At 37.7% G+C, this 20,086-nt stretch overlaps 1 protein-coding gene across 9 annotated transcripts in view; it reads left to right on the forward strand.

The window, feature by feature from the left end:
* The window catches only part of LOC106973183 (argonaute RISC catalytic component 3), a 115,427-nt gene extending 95,706 nt beyond the window's left edge, over window positions 1–19,721 (forward strand). For 8 of the 9 annotated variants that reach the window (XM_027059679.2, XM_053211362.1, XM_027059681.2 and 5 more), the window contains 5 exons: window positions 2,717–2,911; window positions 3,251–3,385; window positions 7,845–7,946; window positions 15,922–16,121; window positions 16,643–19,721. In XM_027059679.2, the coding sequence (XP_026915480.1) occupies window positions 2,717–2,911; window positions 3,251–3,385; window positions 7,845–7,946; window positions 15,922–16,121; window positions 16,643–16,751 (741 nt within the window). In that variant the 3' untranslated portion in view covers window positions 16,752–19,721. The remainder of the gene's footprint in view (window positions 1–2,716; window positions 2,912–3,250; window positions 3,386–7,844; window positions 7,947–15,921; window positions 16,122–16,642) is intronic. The other variant, XM_027059680.2, reaches the window with a different exon arrangement.
* Window positions 19,722–20,086: the final 365 nt, after the last annotated feature.

Below are 20,086 nucleotides of genomic sequence, written 5' to 3' on the forward strand. Positions count from 1 at the left end.
AATTTAGATCACAAAAACCTGGTGTGTTGAGAACGTTGAACAATGTAGGAAATTGGAATGCAGTATAGCAGATGTGAGGCTAGTAAGCTTTTGTGTGGCTTTTTGTGCCATACACAAAGGGGTATAGATTTACTTGTTAGTAATGAGATACCATTAAGAGGAACGAAATGGCTAGAGTTCTTTTTTTTTTTAACCTATAGATGATAAAGTAGATAAAATCCTGTGTACATAGTAGACAAGTTCTAGTTCGTTTCTTTAAAAACTCTTGATTATTTTCTAGTCTGACCTAACACAGAAGAGAAACATAAGAATTTTCCATATTTTGGTTTCAAGTAATAAGGCATTAAATTACTGACAGGAAGTTAGGTGCTCTTTTGAAGTACTATTTTTTATTATTTTTAATTACAGTATAATTGACCCATAATTGCAACATAATGATTTGATATGTGTATATATTGTAAAAAGATGTATACAGTAAGTCTAATTAACATCTGTCACCATACATAGTTACAAAATTTTTTCTTGTAATGAGAACTTTTCAGATTTACTCTCTTAACTTTCAAATATTCAGTACAGTGTTATTAATGATAGTCATCATCATACTGCATGCTATACAGTACCTCTCAATGACAGAATTTATTTTATAACTAGAAATTTGTATCTTTGAACCCCCTTCCCCATTTCATCCATCACCCACCCCCTGCCTCCGGCAACTAACAATCCAGTCACTTCATCTATGAGCTTGGTTGCTTTTGTTTTATTTTGTTATGTTTTGCTTTACTCCACATAGAAGTGAGATCATGTGGTATTTGTCTTTCTCTCTCTGACTTCAAAGTCCACCCATATTTGCACAAATGGCAAGATTTCATCCTTATTTATGGCTGAGTAATATAATATTCCATTGTTTATATGTGCTACATTTTTTAATGCTTTCATCCATTGATGGACACTTACGTTGTTTCCACATCTTGACTACATGTACAGTGAACATGGGGTTACAGAGTTCCATTTTTGAAATATGGCTTTGATATAGATCCTACACTGGAAGAAAGAGAAGCTGGAGGCAGAGTGACCAGCTGGTTCTCAGACTCAGCTCTGATTAGAATGATGTGTAGACATTTAAAAAATATTTGGGTTCCAGGGGCACCTGGGTGGCTCAGTCAGTTAAGCGTCTGACTCTTGATTTTGGCTTAGGTCATGATCTCATGATTCACGGGTTTGAGCCCTGCGCTAGCAGCACGGAGCCTGCTTATAATTCTCTCTCTTTCTTTCTCTCTCTCTCTCTCCCTCTTCCCCCCCCCCCCGCCCCTCCCCCGCTCATGCATGCTTTCTCTCAAAATAAACATTTTTTTTTAAATATTTGAGTTCCAGAGATTATGCTTCAGTAGGTCTGTGAGTAAAAGATATAAAGAAAAATGAAGCGTTTGAATGGGTCTTCTTTATTACTTACCTCCTTTCTCTTCTTCTCTTTAAGAATGTCTTTTTGTCTCTCTTTCCTTACTAATCTTTATATATACCAACAACATCTATAAATTAGAATCTTGTTAAATGTAAAGTGCAGGGGTGCATGGTTGGCTCAGTCAGTAGAGCATGTGCCTCTTTTTTTTCTTTTTTAAATTTATTTATTTATTTTGAGAGGGAGAGTGCATGTGCATGGGCAAATGGGGGAGTGAAAGGGAGGAGGGTAGAGGGAGAGAATCCCAAGCAGGCTCCACACTGTCAGTGAGGAGCCGGATGTGGGGCTCAAACTCATGAACTGCAAGATCATGACCTGAGCCAAAGTTGGACACTTAACTGACTGAGCCACCCAGGGCCCCTGAGCATGCTAATCTTGATCTCAGTGTCGTGAGTTTGAGCCCCGCTTTGGGTGTAGAGTTTAAAACTAAAAACAGGGGCGCCTGGGTGGCTCAGTCAGTCAGCTTGGGTCATGATCTCATGGTTTGTGAGTTCGAGCCCCGCATCGGGCTCTGTGCTGACAGCTCAGAGCCTGGAGCCTGCTTCGGATTCTGTGTCTCCCTCCCTTCTGCCCCACCCCCATCCCCGACACTCTGTCTCTCTCTCCTTCAAAAATAAACAAACATTAAAAAAATTTTAATAAATAAATAAAACTAAAAACATATTTTTTTAATTTTTTTAATATTTTATTTATTCTTCAGAGAGAGACAGAGACAGAGCATGAGTGAGGGAGGGGCAGAACAAGAGAGGGACACAGAATCTGAAACAGACTCCAGTTTCTGACTGTCAGCACAAAGCGTGATATGGAGCTCAAACTCATGAATCTTGAGATCATGACCCTAGCCGAAGTTGGACGCTCAACCAGCTGAGCGCCCTGATTTTTTTTTTTAATGTAAAGTTCAACCTACTCATAGGAAAATAGTTTTGTTTTTGAAGATTTTATTTTTAAGTAATCTCTGTACCCAATGTGGGGTTCAAACTCACAACCTTGAGATCAAGAGTCATATACATTCTACCAACTGAGCCAGCCAAGTACCCCAGAAAATAGTTTTTGACCCTATACTGGATCTTTTATTCTCTTCTTCACTGGGAATTATCAATTTTTTATTACTTTGAAAATGAACAGTAATAATGTTATATAGTAAACTACAAATTTAAATGAAATCCATGTGCTTATTTTCAGTTTTTTTTATTGTAAAACTCATAATCATGGAGCTTTGATTGTCTTAATTTCTATTTTTCTTTCCTTTTTCCAACCTAGGTTGTAGGTAGTATGGATGCCCACCCAAGCAGATACTGTGCCACAGTAAGAGTTCAGAGACCCCGACAGGAGATCATCCAGGACTTGGCTTCCATGGTTCGAGAACTTCTCATTCAATTTTATAAGTCAACTCGGTTCAAACCTACTCGTATCATCTTTTATCGGGATGGTGTTTCAGAGGGACAGTTTAGGCAGGTTGGTTGCCTGGGATCTCATCATTCTGTGGCTAAATCAGATACTGGGTTTATAATATGGTATCTAGTTCTAAAGTTAGAAGCCTTAATTAGGTTGAAAATTCTCAAAAGTCAAAATTTGATGGTTCCTTAGATTTTCCCTTCTAAAAAGCTTACTATGGATGTGTAAGCCTTGATTGCTAACATCATTCTCTGATAATAGTTTAAATGGAATAAAGAAGTGTATTTAACTGTAAGGTAATAAGATTAAGAAGTCCTGAAACTAAATTATGATCTTAGTTTGAAGCATATATAAGAGAACAACTGACTATATCAGATGTTTCCATTTCATCTCCTCTAGGTATTATATTATGAACTACTAGCAATTCGAGAAGCCTGCATCAGTTTGGAAAAAGACTATCAACCTGGAATAACCTACATTGTAGTTCAGAAGAGACATCACACTCGATTGTTTTGTGCTGATAGGACAGAAAGGGTAATTTTACATCTGTTGTAATGCTATAATAAGACAAACTTACCTCAGATAGCTCTTAACAGAGCTCATAGAACACTTAACAGAGGCTCTCTGCCAAGCAGAGGTCCCAATATATACTAGCAGATTTCAACTTAGCAGATTATGAGTATAAAAGCATCCAAATAGGTTGTTGCTTTTAATTTTCTAGAATTTCTGTTAACCAAGTTCTATTCTCCAAGTATTCAAAATCCTGTTAATGCTTTTTGTTATTGTGAAGAAATTCTTTGTTTTGTTTTTTTTTTTAAGGATGGGAGAATCTTTTTTTTTTTTAATGTTTATTTTATTTATTTATTTATTTATTTTATTTATTTATTTTTTTTTTGAGAGAGAGACCAAGAGACAGCATGAGCTAGGGAGGGGCAGAGAGAGGGGAGACACAGAATCTGAAGCAGACTCCAGGCTCTGAGCTGTTAGCACAGAGCCTGACACAGGGCTTGAACTCATGGACCATGAGATCATGACCTGAGCCAAAATCGGATGCTTAATCAACTGAGCCACCCAGACGCCCCTGGGAGAAGCATTTTTTAAATTTTATTTATTATTACTTTTTTTTGAGAGAGAAAGAGAGCAGGGGAGGGGCAGAAAAAGAGGGAGAGAGAGAATCTTAAGCAGGGCTGAATCTCAGTGACCAGAGGTCATGACTTGAGCCAAAATCAAGAGTCAGACTCTTAACTGACTGAGCCACCCAAGTGTCCTGAAGCTCATAGTTTTAAACTTGTTCTTTCTATTCCTATGTGTCTTAAATGTTCAGAGGGAATAAGGTACATTCATTTTTTAAAATAATCTTGTAAGAATTAGTTTTTTTAAAAGCTAGGGACTTGGGGCACCTGGGTGGCTCAGTTGGTTAAGCATCAACTTCGGCTCAGGTCGTGATCTCACAGTTCGTGGATTTGAGCCCCACATCGGGATGGGGCTCTGTGCTGACAGCTCGGAGCCTGGAGCCTGCTTTGAATTCTGTCTCTCCCTCTCTGCCCCTCCCCTGCTTGTGCGTGCTCTAACTAGGTAGGTAGGTAGATAGATAGATAATTTTTTAAAAAACACCTAGGGACTTTCTAGAGTGATTAGTGGAAATTCATGTAAACCAACTTTTAAATAATGCTTCCTTTAAAATTCACAGAAGTTTTTTTGAGATTTTGTTTTTTTAATGTCTATTTTTTTTTAATGTTTATTTATTTTGAGAGAGAGAGCATGCACTACTGGGGAGGAGCAGAGAGAGAGAGAGAGAGAGAATCCCAAGCAGGCTCTGCACTGTCAGCATGGAGCTAGACAGGGGCTTAGTCTCACAAACCGGGAGATCGTGACTTGAGCCAAAACCAAGGGTCAGACACTTAACCGACTGAGCTTCCCAGGCACCCCAGAATGTCTCTCTCTCTTTTTTTTTTTTTTGTTTTTTTGTTCTTTTGATGTTTATTATTTTTGAGAGAAAGAGACAGCAAGCAGGGAAGGGGCAGAGAGAGAGGGAGACACAGAATCAGAAGCAGGCTCCAGGCTCTGAGCTGTCAGCAAAGAGCCCGATGCGGAGCTGGAACTCAAAGACCGTGGGATCATGACCTGAGCTGTAGTCGGCCGCCCAACTGACTGAGCCACCCAGGCGCCCCTCTTTTTTTTTTTTTTAATGTTTATTTATATATTTAGAGAGAGAACACACACACGTGCAAGCGGGGAGAGAGGGAGAGAGAGAATCCCAAGCAGGCTCTGCAGAGCTTAATGCAGGGCTCAATTTCAAGAAGCACAAGATCATGACCTGAGCTGAAATCAAGAATAGGACACTTAATGACTGAACCACTGAGGCACCGCAAGATTTTATTTTTAAGTAATTTCTATACCCAATGTAGGTCTTGAACTCACTACCCCTAGATTAAGAATTTCATGCTCTACCAACTAAGCCAGGCAGGCACCCCCTCACAGAATTCATTTTTATGTTTTGTAGTATGACTATGTATTTTTATAATTAGAAAGAGGAGGAGGTGTAAATACCTAGGGAAATCTGTATTCTTGTCTGCATGAAGCATAGGCAAGTAACAGTCTTGCTGTCATTTCCATTGCTCCATTCCCATCCTTCAAACTGTGGAGCAGAGAAATTTGAGAATTGCAAGTGTTAGTGTCTCCTTGGGGAAAGGGTTCAACAGAAAAGAGTGAGAAGTGTATGCTGGGTTTGGTATATATTTTGTCTTTGGTTACAGTCTCCATGTAACTTGGGGCAAGTAACTTAACGTCTCTGTGCCTGTTTCCATCCCAGCAAGGTTTGGGTGATATTAATTTCTTCCTTATTTGGGTTGTTAAAAGGATTAAATAAATAAAAATATGTAATATACCTAAAACAGTGCTTGGCACATACATGCTAAGCATACAATAAAAGTTGGCTAGTTGTAGAGTGGTGGTGTTTGTGGTAATAATAGAGGAAAAGAAAAAAGAAAAATAATAGAGAAAAAGAAATAATCATAGCAGACTAGGTATTTGTTATAGGTATTTGTTATAAATTTAACTCATTTAATCATCACAACACTATGAGGTATTTATTATTATTATCATTTTCCACAGAAGGAAACTGGGGCATATGAGGTTAAAGAACAAGGTTTACAAGCCTAGTTGTTGGTAGAGCTAGGACTCAAATCAGGCACTCTGGCTCCAGAATGCTTATAATCACTGTTAACCTCTCTGATGGCAGGAGTGTTAGTTTTTTATTGTGGCCTCCAGTTGTTAAAGGCCTTTGACCCCAAATTTCTATGTAAATTTTTTTTGTGCCTGAAAAACCAAATGTTTCTTCAGAAGCAAGATTAGGAAAACCTAAGTTAGATTTAATGATTACTAGCATCTGATGTTTAGTCATGTTAGTCCTTCATTTGTCAGCTTCTCTTTCACCTTTGTTCTAAATACTATTACTAATAATAGATGAGAGGTAGTTAAAATTCCATGCCCTAGATAGAACAACTAGAAACCAGTGAAGCTGTGATATGAACCCATTCTGCTGTCTCTGTAAGTAAAGCAAACCTTTTTATACGTGTTAATTTGATTTGTGTATTAAGAATAGGCATAATTTAGTTGATTATGAACTGTTTTCTTTGTTTTGTGCTTAGTATGAACTGTTTTCTTTGTTTTGTGCTTAGTGAAGGCTAAGCTACATAGCTATATAGCTACATAGCTATATATAACTCATGCCAATACCTGATAGTGGTCCCTCGCATGCAGAAAGAATGTCTGAGTCAGTAAAATAGTTTCTAATTTGCTAACCTTATAAACCTAGACTTAGAATTACTGATTTTAAATGTGTTAGAGATACAGAGGTAGAGGTGAGTATACATATGCATTTTGAAGTGTTTTATTAGGAACCTTTTGGGGCGCCTGGGTAGCTCAGTTGGCTGAACGTCCATCTTCAGCTCAGGTCATGATCTTATAGTTTATGGGTTCAAGCCCCATGTCAGGCTCTGTGCTCAGAGTCCGGAGCGTGCATCAGAATCTGTCTCTCTCGGCTCCTTGCAAAAATAAACAAATAAACTTTAAAAAATAAGCCTTTCCTTATCAGAAATTTTGAACCATTTCAGTCACATTCACACCATCGCCATCATGGTGTTGACTTCCTTACAAGATGTTAAAACTGCTAGTATGAAATAAAAGGAATAGGACCTTTGCAATCAGTTCCATATTTCACTACCAGTTCAGCCCTTTATTGTGTGCTGTACAGCAAATTATGTCATATTCCTGAGCCTAGGTTTCCCAAACAGGAGGGAATAACACCTGACTTGCAGGATTATTAGGATTAGAAATAATATACGTTAAGTGCCTGGCACATAGTTAACAAATGGTTACTACTGTTGTATGTTGTCAGCATTCTTGCTCTCTAAAAATACAGTGTTTCCAAGGAAAATGCTAGTTTTCATAAATTACACATTCAAGAGTGCCTGTTGTTCACAGGTACCATAAATTGGAACATGTATAGCAGATTTGTTTTTATTTTTATTTTTATTTTTTGGGGGGGAGGGGGAAAAAAGGGAGAGAATCCCAAGCAGTGTCCACAAGGTCAGTATAGAGCTTGATGGGGCTCGAACTCCCAAACCATGAGATCATGACCAGAGCTGAAACCAAGACTTAGAGACTTACCTGACTGAGCCACCCAGACACCCCTAAAGTAATTTTAAGAAAAGTTTTACGTGCTCCACCCATATTGGGATCACCTGCTAGTTAAGCACCAATAGACAACTAGTAACTCTTTGTTGTTTATCAGCTCTCACTTTCAGCACTATGTAAGAATAGGAACCAGGACTAGAATAAGGTTTCCGGTTAATGCCTGCTCAAGTAGTATTTCAAGTTAAAGGTAGTGAAACACAGGATCAGCTGATATATTTATACATTTTTAAAAGTGCTTTTAGATACATTCTTTACCTTTGTCTCGTTTGTTTAAACTTTGGCCGAACAAATCTAGGTTGGAAGAAGTGGCAATATCCCAGCTGGAACAACAGTTGATACAGACATTACACACCCATATGAGTTTGATTTTTACCTCTGTAGCCATGCTGGAATACAGGTAAGCCTACACTTTCAGCAAAATGTTCTAATTCAGGAACTTCCACTCTTATGTGTTTTGTTTTGTTTTGTTTTAATCTTTTTTAACGTTTATTTATTATTGAGAGAGAGAGACAGAGCACGAGCATGGGAAGGGCAGAGAGAGGAGGAGACATAGAATCTGAAGGAGGCTCCAGGCTCTGAGCTGTCAGCACAGAGCCCGACACGGGGCCCGAACTCACAAACCCAGCGAGATCATGACCTGAGCCGAAGTCAGACACTCAACCGACTGACCCACCCAGGCGTCCTGTTATGTGTATTTTTTTAATTGAAAGAAACACTGTTTTCTACACTCTAAATTGTTTCCACATGAAATTAGATGAAACTTTCAGTAAATAAATTTCTTTCCCTTTCTTACCTTGGGGAGAGGGGCTTATTTCTATTAAAATACCAGAATGTAAGTAGTTTAACAGAATAAATCTCCCAAATTAGGTCCTCAATTTAACCTAAAACTTCAAAAATTTTTAAATACTTGATTCTTCCTCTGACATTTGCTTCTTTTTGATAATAATACTTCATAGAGAACTCTGGCATTTACCGGCAGATATTGAGCATGTGAAAGAGTTTATCAATTTGTAGCTTTAAGTTTCAGTGAAATAATTTTAGAGTCTTACTCTTTCCGGGGCACCTCGGTGGCTCAGTCGTTTAAGTGCCTGACTTCACTCAGGTCATGATCTCACAGTTCATGGGTTCGAGCCCCTTGTCAGACTCTGTGCTGACAGCTTGGAACCTGGAGCCTGCTTTGGATTCTGTGTCTCCCTCTCTCTCTGCCCCTCACCCACTCACTTTCTGTCTCCCTCTCCCTCTCTCTCTTTCTCTCTCTCTCTCTCAAAAATAAATAAACATTAAAAAAAAAAAATTAAAAGAGTCTTACTTTTTTCATAAGATCACATTATTTGTTTGCTTTATTACTTAGTAGAACATAAGCTTTATTTATTTTAAATGAATCCTCTTATTTATTTAGTTAGGTATGTTGAGAGAGAGAGTACAAGCTTGAGTAGGAGAAGGGTAGAGAGTGGGGGAGAGGAAGAGTCCCAAGCTGGCTCCAAGTTGTAAGCATGGAGCCTGATGTGGGGCTTGAACTCACAAACTGTGAGTTCATGACCTGAGCCAAAGTCTGACCCTTAACCAACTAAGCTACCCAGGTGCCCTGAACATAAGCTTAATTCAGTGTTTCTCGAACTTTTCAATGACAGAGTGAACCTCTGTTCTAGGATGTCTGACAGAATGTAGCACCAAACTATTTTAGGTTACCTGCCATTGATTAAAACAAATTTCGGAAAGATGTTCTATGCTGAACAGCTGTATCTCAAAGTCTTATATGTCCCACATACACTAACCCCTTGTTGCACTCTTACAGCTTTAAAATTATTATCCCAATCATTTATCTGTGTTCTTATATCTGTTCCATTTCACAGTCAGTGAATCAATGTCAAACATTTCCACTGTGGGTGGTAACAGTCATTTAGCAAAACAAAGTTAAAAGTACCTTCCAGAGATAAAATCTGTAAAATTGGAGCACATATTTTTTAAACGAGTGTTTCTGTCCATGTATCCCATGGAACACTACTGCTGTGACTTTTCAATAAATATTATAGAAAAGAAAAAAAGATTCTTCGTTCAGATGAATTCTGGAAATGCTGGTTAAACAGAATTTTTTTACTCTAGATTTTTTGTATGCTACTGATAGGCAAATGGTCATTATGAATCTTAAAGGCAGAGGTACTTCCATACTGTGTTTAACCAGCAATTTTAGGGACCAGTTTTCCTTTTGAACACTGAATTGAAACTTTAGTCAGTAAATAACCAGGAACATTTCACAAGGACTGAGGATGGTTTTTTACACATCTTCTCAGCTTTATTAGAATTTTCAAACTTCTCAGAGATAAAAACAGGAGTCTTGGGTTTTGTTTTGTTGTTGTTGTTGGAGTCTTGTTTTTTTACCAGCTAAAATTAAAAACCCAATCATTTCTAACCAGTATAAGAGATTATTTTTTTGTGTCATTGTTTTTAACTTTATCAGTGATTAACAGACCCTTCAACATTTTGGCCAAATTCCATAACATTTAATGCTTTTTATTGGTCTTGTTGGTATTATTTTCTCCCTTCTGCATTTTATTTTGAGGTAAAATTCACACTCATCTTTAAAACTTAAATTTACAAATCACGTCAAAGCTTGCTACTACTCTGTTCCGCCCTTTACCTGCCCAGATCAGGCTAGAGCTTTGGTCCTGGTAACTTTGAATAGAGAAGGGGACCATGGCCTGATTCTGAGATACGTCTTTCTCCTCCTCCTTCAGGTACTCTAACTCATCTCGTATTGCTGCCAGTCTGCTAGTATTTAGGAGCTCCTGCACTTATGCTCACTTTCAGTCCTTATGCTCACTTTCAGTCCTTTAGGCTCCTAAAACTGTTTATAGTAATTCTTACCATTCCAGCCCAGTGGAGATGGCAGAGTGGGCCTGTGGGCTCTGAGCTCGGGAAGTGTCCAGCTGGGGCATGAGATAAAAGTCTCCCTTTCCAACAGGTTCTTATCTTTATAATGGATTCTCCTGGAGTCCCTCTTATTATATTTTCATGAGAGAGAGTATACCTTTCCTCACAACTGCAATTCCATGTTTTCACAAAACCCATAATCATTCTTTTCCTCTACTGGGAGGATGGGGATTAGGTGAGAAGAGGCCAGCACCAGGGAATTGATGGTAAGACCTGTCCTAACCTGGCTTCTCTCAGTGAGCCCTTGAGGAGAGGTGGCTGGCTCCAAAGATTGGTAATTCTTTAGACTGTGGGGTGCCTAACACCTTTAGTCCTCTCCTTCAGACCCTAGTTGCATTTCCAGGACAGCAGGGGGGAAAAAAACCCACTTGACATACTATTAGAAATGTGTTAACTGAAGGGAGCCTGGGACCCCTCTGAGCCTCCACAGGGAGTTCTTCTAAAAAGATAAATGCTCCCTGTTGAGGAATCACAGCAGACAGTGTCCTAAATTATAATTTCCTGATATAAATCACCACAACTTCAAAGATCTCCTTCACTATTGCTTAACAATCCTTGAACTCCTCTTTTGTTAGCTCTTAATACCATTTTCCAAGGGGCCCTAACCTTGGTCTCTTGCCCTGACACTCAGAACATGACCTCTTCCTTTTACCTCAGTAAGAAACTATACTGTCAGTCACGCCTGCTTTCTTCTCCCCTTTCTCACAGGAGGAAAGGTTCAGTGTGTAGTGTTGTTCAAATTTGCTCTCGCCTGACTCGAGTTGGTCTCAGTTCACCAGTTATCCTTCTTTTTGTACCTTCAGTCATTTCCAAGCTTCTGACCTCATCCCCTTAGCTGACACTTCCCCATCCTAAACTACAGTTCCTTGATCCTATATTTCCCTTCAAGTTATTCTCTCATATATTTCTTCCATTTGTAACTAAACTATTCTTAAAACAATAGCCTAAAGACACTCACCTGAAATTTAAAGAGACAAATGATATTAAGGATAGAACAACTGAAACTTTACATTTTGCCAGTGTGAGTATAAATTAACATGAACATTTTTCAAAACTGTCTTGTCATCTACTAAAGTTAAATATATGCATACTCTATGACCCAGGATCTCCAAGATACCCAACAGAAAATGCATATCTATGTTCACCAAAAGATAGTACGTTAATTCTTAGAGTAGCACTGGTCATAGTCAAAAACTACAAACAATTCAAATGCCCACAATCACTAGATTGGAGAAATAAATAATGTGTATTTATACAACAGAATATTCTACAACAAAGAGAATGCTGCAACAATATGGATGGATTTCACAAACACAGTGTCAAGCCAAGGAAGTCATACCCGAAGGGCACATGACTGTGATCCAGTGATGTGATTTATTATAAAGTTCAAAAGCAGATACAATCTTTAATGTCACCTATAATGTTAAAAGTCCAGTTACTGAAGGCAGAGTAGATAGGATGGTGACCACAAAAGGGCACAAAGGGACTTCTTGGTTGCAGTTAATGTTCAACTTCTTGATTTGGGTACTGGTTTCATGGGTATTTGTGAACATTCCTCATCCTATACACTTATAGTCCATGTGCTTTCCTCTGTGTATTTATATTTCTGTAAAATGTTTATATTAACAGAAGAGACTATAATTGGCTGTATCCTCTTCAATTTATAGCAGCCTTCCACTGCTGCTTCTTGAACTCTGCAGCATTCAATACTGTTGTCACTCACTCATTGAAACCATCCACCATTTGATTTCCATACACATTTTTCTCTTTTCATCTTGCCTTTCCATTTGTTCTTCATTTAGTTTAAATTTTTAAGTTTAAATATTTATGACTTTGAAATCTCTTTACAGAGAGAACTTTTTCCAGACCTTGAGGTTGTTTTTGACTACACCCTCTCACCTGCCACCCTTCTCGAATCCACCCCTCAACCCTGTAGAATTTACCATCTCACTCTCAGACCCTTCTCATCCTCACTTCCCCTGCTTGATTCAGCTCTCATTATTACTTTTCCTGTACAATTGCAAAATGATCCTAAGTGCCCCCATTTAATCTGTTCTCCCTCATTAATTAAAACATAAGACCCTATCATTCATCTATTTCGTGCTAACATATCCATTGAAGGTAAAGTCTCATTTTCTTAGGACAGCATACATACTCAATTCCTGATGTCTGCATCCTGCTCCCTTCACTTCTGCTACACCTCAGTCTGTTTTGCTTTTTTTCTCCTACTCTTCCTTCCTCCTTTCCTTTCTTTTTCTCCTCCTCTCTATATCTCCTCCCTTTCACATACACAAACACACAGAAACACAACAGGACTACAGCCATTCTAAACAGCCATTCTAAACAGAGTTCTCATAACTCTCCTGACCATGTCTCTCCCTTACCTTAATTACTCCTTCCCTAATTTAGTCCTGTTCATCCCTTAAGATTCATCTTGAGGATCAGCTCCTCCCAGAGCCTTTCTTATATCCTTCCCCAAGACAAATGCCCCTCCTCTGCACTGCCTGAACACCCTATGCATACCTCTTTATTGCATTCATTAGACAGCATTGTAACCATGCTTCTGTTTCTCTCCCCCTTACACTAGTCTGTGAAGTCCCAAAAGGCAGAGACTACTCATTCATTCAGTCAACAGATACTTATTGTGTCTGCCTCCTAGAAGATAGGTGTTGATGCTAGGTATACAGAGAGAACAAATAAATACAGTCCCTTACTTTTATAGGTTGTTGGGGGGGGGGGGGGGGAGACCTACTAAGTAAGTAATCTCACAAATACATATTTATAAATTGGGATAAGCATAATAAAAGAAAAGTAAAGCTAGGAAGAGAGATTTTAGTGGGGAACTGATTTAGGTTGGGAGATCACATTTGAGAAATGACATTGAAGGTAAAATCAAGAGGAATAAGTGGGAGTTAAGCCAAGAAGGGGGAAGAAAATTCCTGCCAGAGGCACATGCAGGCTCTTTGGTAGAAAAACGTTATCCATTGAAGGAATCAAATGGAGGCTGTGACCGCAACATGGGGGTAGGTTAGAGAGACAAGCTGGGGCTGAATTATACAGGCCTTGTCAGGCAGGGATGAGCACCTGGATTTTAGTCAAAGTGCATTGGAAAGCCATTAAGAGGCTTTAAGCTGGACATGAACATCGTTAGGTATATGGTGTGTGTATGTGTGTGTTTTAATTCACTCTTACTGAAAACAGATTCTCCTGGGGAATAAGAGTTGTGTAGGGGACATCAACTAGGAGTCTTAACATAATCCAGGCAAAAGATGATGGTGATGGAGACAAGAACAGTGATAGAACTGAATGAATCACATGTATTTAGGGTTTTTACTCTGTCTCTTCCCTGTGCCTGAGATGCTCTTCCCCCCAATCTCACAAGCCCTCTGTTATCATTCAGAGCTCACATCCATGTCTCCTCTTCATGCATTACTGTGCGCCTGGCATTCAATACGGGACATGGCATATAGTGAGTGTTCAGTAAATACTGAATATGTGAATGTACAATATAAATGCATTATAAGCCTATAATTTGGAGGAGCTAAGATTTGGTAATTTGAATTTTATCCCCAGAATCTTACACAGTATCTAACAAATGATGCTCAAATTACTTGTTAAAGTATTAACTCATCTTTCTCCTTTTCTCTCTTGCTATTGCCATTTCCTTAGTTCAGATCTTCATCATCATGTGCTCAAACTAATGCAGCAGCCTCCTGGATGTTCCCCTTGCTTTCAGTCTCTTCCTGTTTCTTTTTTTTTTTTTTTAAATGTTTATTTATTTTTGAGGGGGAGAGAGCATGAACAGGGGAGGAGCAGAGAAAGAGGGAGACATAGAATCCAAGGCAGGTTCCAGGCTCTGAGCAGTCAGAACAGAGCCCAACGCAGGGCTAAAATTCACGAACCATGAGATCATGACCTGATCTAGAGTCGGATGCTTAACCGACTGAGCCACCCAGGTGCTCCAGTCTTCCTATTCCTAATCCAGGCTCCATGTTATTGCTATTACTTTAATAAAACCCCAGTCTCATCCCAACTAAAGTCTCTCTTGTTTAAAAAACAACCAAAAAACCCAACATGCAGTACTTTCCCTGCTGCCTACAGGTAGAAGTCCAAATTCTGAGGCATGTCATTGAATCTGATTCCAAACTTTATTTTCAGACTTCATCTTTTTTCCCTTGTGCACCATACTCTGCTCACACAGGTCTATTAGCCATTCCCCCTGTGCTTTTGGTAAGGCTGTTGACTCTTTCTGGCGTCTTCTCACACTGGCTGCCCAAAAATGACAAAATCTCCCTCTCTCCCCTTCCCCTTGGTGAAGAACCATGGCTTAGCCCTATAATTACTTCCTTTGGTATTCTCATACAGGACTAAGTGCCAGTAGTACTATAGCTTTTGTTAGTTTTTTTTAAATTATAGATGCCATTAACTCCTCTACTAAATTATGTTTTCCAAAAGAAAGGAAACCTTTGACTTTGTTTTTCTTTGAATCTGCAGTATCTAACATAGTAACTATTACAGAGGAACTCAACTAAATGTTCTGGGTTTTTTTATTATAGTAAAATTATACAACATACAACTTACCATTTTAACTACTTCTAAGTGTACAGTCTGTCACATTAAGTACGTTCACATTGTGTGCAGCCATAAGACCATCTATCTCCAGAACTTTTTCATCTTCCTTGACACTCTGTACCCATCAAACACTTAACTCCCCATTCCCCTTCCCCACCACACCCCTGGCCACTGGCAGCCACCACTGTACTTTCTGTCTCTCTGAATTTGACTTCTCCAGTTACCTCATATGAATGGACCATACAGTATTTGTCCTTTTGTGACTGGTTTATTTCATTTAGCATGTGTCATCAAGGTTCATCCATGTGTTAGACTTTTCTTTTTTTTTTTTTTTAATTTTTTTTTTAACGTTTATTTATTTTTTTGAGACAGAGAGAGACAGAGCATGAACAGGGGAGGAGCAGAGAGAGAGGGAGACACAGAATCCAAAACAGGCTCCAGGCTCTGTGCTGTCAGCACAGAGCCTGACGCGGGGCTCGAACTCATGGACCGTGAGATCATGACCTGAGCCGAAGTCGGACGCTTAACCGACCAAGCCACCCAGGGGCCCCTAGACTTTTCTTTATAAGCCTGAATAATAGTCCATTGTATATATATATACCACCTTCTATCCATTCTCCCATCATTGGATACTTGAGTTGCTTCTGCCTGTAGGCTATTGTGGATACTACTACTTTGAACAAGGGTGTGCAGATATCTGTTTGAGTCTCTGCTTTCATTTCATTTGGCTATGTACCCAGAGTCAATTAAGTAAAGTATGTTTTATTTTACTAATGTGCAAAGCTGGTTTTTTAATATAACTTGGTCTGTGATGAGCATTTATTTACATGTTTAAAAACCAACAGAACATGCCACTGCCTTCTCTACAGGGTACCAGCCGTCCTTCACACTATCATGTTTTATGGGACGATAACTGCTTTACTGCAGATGAACTTCAGCTGCTGACTTACCAGCTCTGCCACACTTACGTGCGCTGTACACGATCTGTTTCTATACCTGCACCAGCGTATTATGCTCACCTGGTAGCGTTCAGAGCCAGATACCATCTCGTGGACAAAGAACATGACAGGTAGTATAAAAGCACAACAAATACAGATTCTCACCCAAAACCAAGTATGGGTCAGCATGTTAGGCTTTTCTTGCAAAATTTCTTTTAAGTGTTTCCATGTATGTGCCTCTCTGCCACAAGCTGTTAGAGGACTCAGTGGTCCATATGAAAAGGAACAATAGGCAGAACTGACTACCCAAGATAAGGGCTCCATTAAAATGTGCACTTTAGGCTTATTAGTATTAGAATGGTATAGTGATTTAGTTGCTTTACCAGATTAATTCAAGGGAGAGATCATTGCTAATAGACAAAATGATGGGATGTCTGAGATTTGCTTCTAAACAATCCTGGGGAGGTGAGAGAAGTAAAACAAAATTGGCCTTGGGTTAATAATCATTGAAGCTGGGTGATAGAAATGTTCATAATGCCAGCCTCTCTTTTTTTAATATAAATAGTTTTGAAATTTTCTATGAGTAATATTTTCTAAAATTACTATATCAGAATAGGGTTTGTTTTTGTGTTCATTGCCACTTCTCTTACAGTGCTGAAGGAAGTCATGTTTCAGGACAGAGCAATGGACGAGATCCACAAGCTCTTGCCAAGGCTGTACAGATTCACCAAGATACCTTACGCACAATGTACTTTGCTTAAAAAGTCCAAGAATATTCTCTGAGAGGAAGAATTGAAAGATGCATCGACATAGAGCGTATGTTTCCAGTGGAGTCAGTTGAGTGGGAATGCCTCCAGCCATACAGCAACCAACACTGTGTGGGGACCAGGGTCTGATTTTTATGTTAATATAAGGAAGATTGTTTACTTCATCAAGGAACACAGCACCATTATGCAATATGAAACCAGCCAACTGCTTTTTTGTGCGGTCTCCTTAGGAAGTATCGCCATTGTTTTGTTTTCACTTTCTTGTAGTCTAACCCTTTTAATGCCTTTACCTCAAGTTGCTTGGCAGCACAACTATCTTTGCAAAAAAAAGTACAGAAAAAGTAAATGACGGTTTAAAAAAAAAACACACACACCTTACATGAATAATCAAAGTGATTGTTCACAATTATGTGTGCAAAAAAATTAATGTGCATTCGTGTATTCTTGTGAAAGGTATCTGTGTATATTTTAAATATATACATGTATACTTCATATGCATATATATCTGGATCTACACTGACAGTAGATATATATGTGTCTGTGTGTGTATTTTGTAGTTCATTCCATCGGGAAACTTTCTTTCCCTTTTATCATCCTCCCACCACCACTTTGATTTCTCTCTACCTCCCTCGCCTTCATCACCTACATTTTTTTTTCCTGATGCTACCAGTGACATTCAGATGTTCATGTATCTGGTTCATTTGGATATGAAGCATGGCAAACTAGAGTTTTATTTTTATTTTGCACACCCTACTCCTGTCTCTTGTCTCATACACAATTCTAAGTCCTCAACTCTTGATATTGCTTTCTTAAACAAAATCATTATATATATACACACACATGTATATGTATGTATATATATATATATGTGTGTGTGTGTGTGTGTGTGTATATATATACGTATATATATATGAAGTTTCTATGAGAGTGTCTGCCCACTCCTGCTCTGAACTTAACATTTGCCATTTGTGCAATGTGTATATAAGCAGTAGCAATCTTAAACTATTATTTTTCTTTAGTTTGTTAAAGCTGCTATAAATATAAAACTTTGTCAGAAGTTGTAACTCAGAAATTTCTCTATAACTGATATGTATTCTAAAGCCTTCTGTTGCTATGGGTTATACATGAAAATCCCTTACAGCTTTCATAAAGGGCAAATATTTTAAATGATTGAAACTCTTTAGGGTTGAGGCCTCTGAAATTGGGTGGAGAGAGAGAAGGGGTTGCTGAGGGTTTTTTTTTATTTTAATTTTTTTTTTTTTTGCTAGTTTACTTGTTGCCTCTCATACCTTAATGTGATTTTCATATATATATATATATATATATATATATACATACATATATATGCTTATATATATATGTATGTATATATATATTTATATATACATATATGTATGTTTTGAAGTACAGCTTCCTTTTATATTTATTAGGATAGTGCTTTAATAATTAGAGAACTGTATTGGCAACATCTTTTATAGAAATGTAATCATGTTTATTTTAAGAACTGACAACTTGTTTTGCTGTCTTTTAGTGCAATAAGCAGTTTTAAAGGAAAGGTGTGTCTGTTTGATTTCTTTACCACAGATAGTGGGAGAAACAGGCACCTCCATAATTTTAAAAGGGCAAAGTAATACAGCCTTAATTTCAGAAGGAAAGTTTTGTAATTTTTCAAGTTTAAAGAATGTCTTTTAAAAATCCTAATGAAAATGAAGGAAGTTAAATTTCCTAAATGAGTCTGATCTTAAATATTAGAGATAGAGTTGAATTTTGATTTAAGAAATGACAGTGAATAGGGGCTTAGTTGGTGGAGCATGTAACTTTTGATCTCAGGATCATGAGTTCAAGTGCCACTTCAGGTGTGGAGCCTACTTTTTAAAAAATGACAGTGAATAACTTAAGATTTAGAAGACATTTAATATTTTGAAAATAGATCATGTTTATTGAACAATCATACTGGTTAGGTGCCCATTTTCATTTACTAAAATTAATTAGGAAAATGTAAAATGATATTTTTAAAACATTTTTTGCCAATTTATCACCAGTGTAACTTTCCTTTTAAAATTAGGGTTATGGTGGCAAAGGAGGTTAGGACTGATCATTTTAAATGAGTTAAATCACTGAAATATGGAAAAGGTTTTACAAAACTTCTGTTTTATTGATTTTGTTTTAAGGTATTGAAAATATTATAGAGCTGTCAAAATCAAGTTCATCAGTAACATTGGATTCAGGGGAGCTTAGCACTTTGTAACTCATGAAAATTGCATTTTAATTTTTTTTTTTTTTTTTTTGCACTGGTTCAGAGTGTAGATACTACAGATTGTTTCCAGTGGGCATTTTAAACCTTTCAGAATTCCATCTGCACATGATATCAAATGGATTAGCTCTTTAGTTTCTCTCTTACCTGTAATCCACTCTTATTGCCAATTTACTGTATTTTGAGCCTATAATCTGAGCCCGTGTCCTCCAACAGGTATGAAATATTTTGTTCCTCTGCCAGAAAACTAAGAAAGTACTGTATTTTGTATGTTTATTATTACTGAAGTGTCTGAAATGCAATTTACAACACTGTTTCAAAGCTCTTTACATGAAGTAATATTTGTATAGTATATACATTTTTTTCTCCCAACCCTGCCCCTCTCCTCCAAAAATTTCCTATAAAGCGTGTATTTTTTTTTTTTTTTTTACATTAAAATTTCACTGAATATAGTCAGGAACATGAACAAGAGAAGAAAATAGTTTATCCTTGATTGTTATATGCTTGCTCAGTATGAGTAAAACACCTTCCTTTACCAATGGGAGCTACACAGACATGTGGGAAACTATAGGGCCCAGGGAAGAACTATAAGATACCGTTTGCCTATTTAGTGCTTCACTTCATTTTCAGTTGCTTAGTTTTCCATGTGGTAGAATGAAACCCGTAATTTAAATCTATTTGGAAGGACTTTTACTGAGGAAAAACAAAAACGTTTTTTAATATAAAGCTTTACCTTTGAAGTGAGTTCTTTTTTAGGGTTTCTTTCTTACAGTTTCAACATTGCTAGTTTAAGGTTGGTTAACTTGAAAGAATATGTATAGTATATTTCTATTTTGCTTACTAACAAATTGGTATATCAAACTTAATTAAAAGGAACCTTGTGCTTAGAATTTTAAGATAAAAGACTAAGTGGCAAATACTTTTTGAAATTTGTTTTAATTATTATTGCACTCTGGTGTAGAATTCCTGATTCTTTTTTATTTAAAAAAAAAAAAAAAAGATTGTTTTGAATTTAAAGGTCATGAAACTCAACAATGACCTTTCTGTTCCTGCCTTTGCTCACTAAACTGTATAA

Source organism: Acinonyx jubatus, chromosome C1, assembly GCF_027475565.1.
Source record: "Acinonyx jubatus isolate Ajub_Pintada_27869175 chromosome C1, VMU_Ajub_asm_v1.0, whole genome shotgun sequence".
In the NCBI taxonomy this organism is placed as follows: Eukaryota; Metazoa; Chordata; class Mammalia; order Carnivora; family Felidae; genus Acinonyx; species Acinonyx jubatus.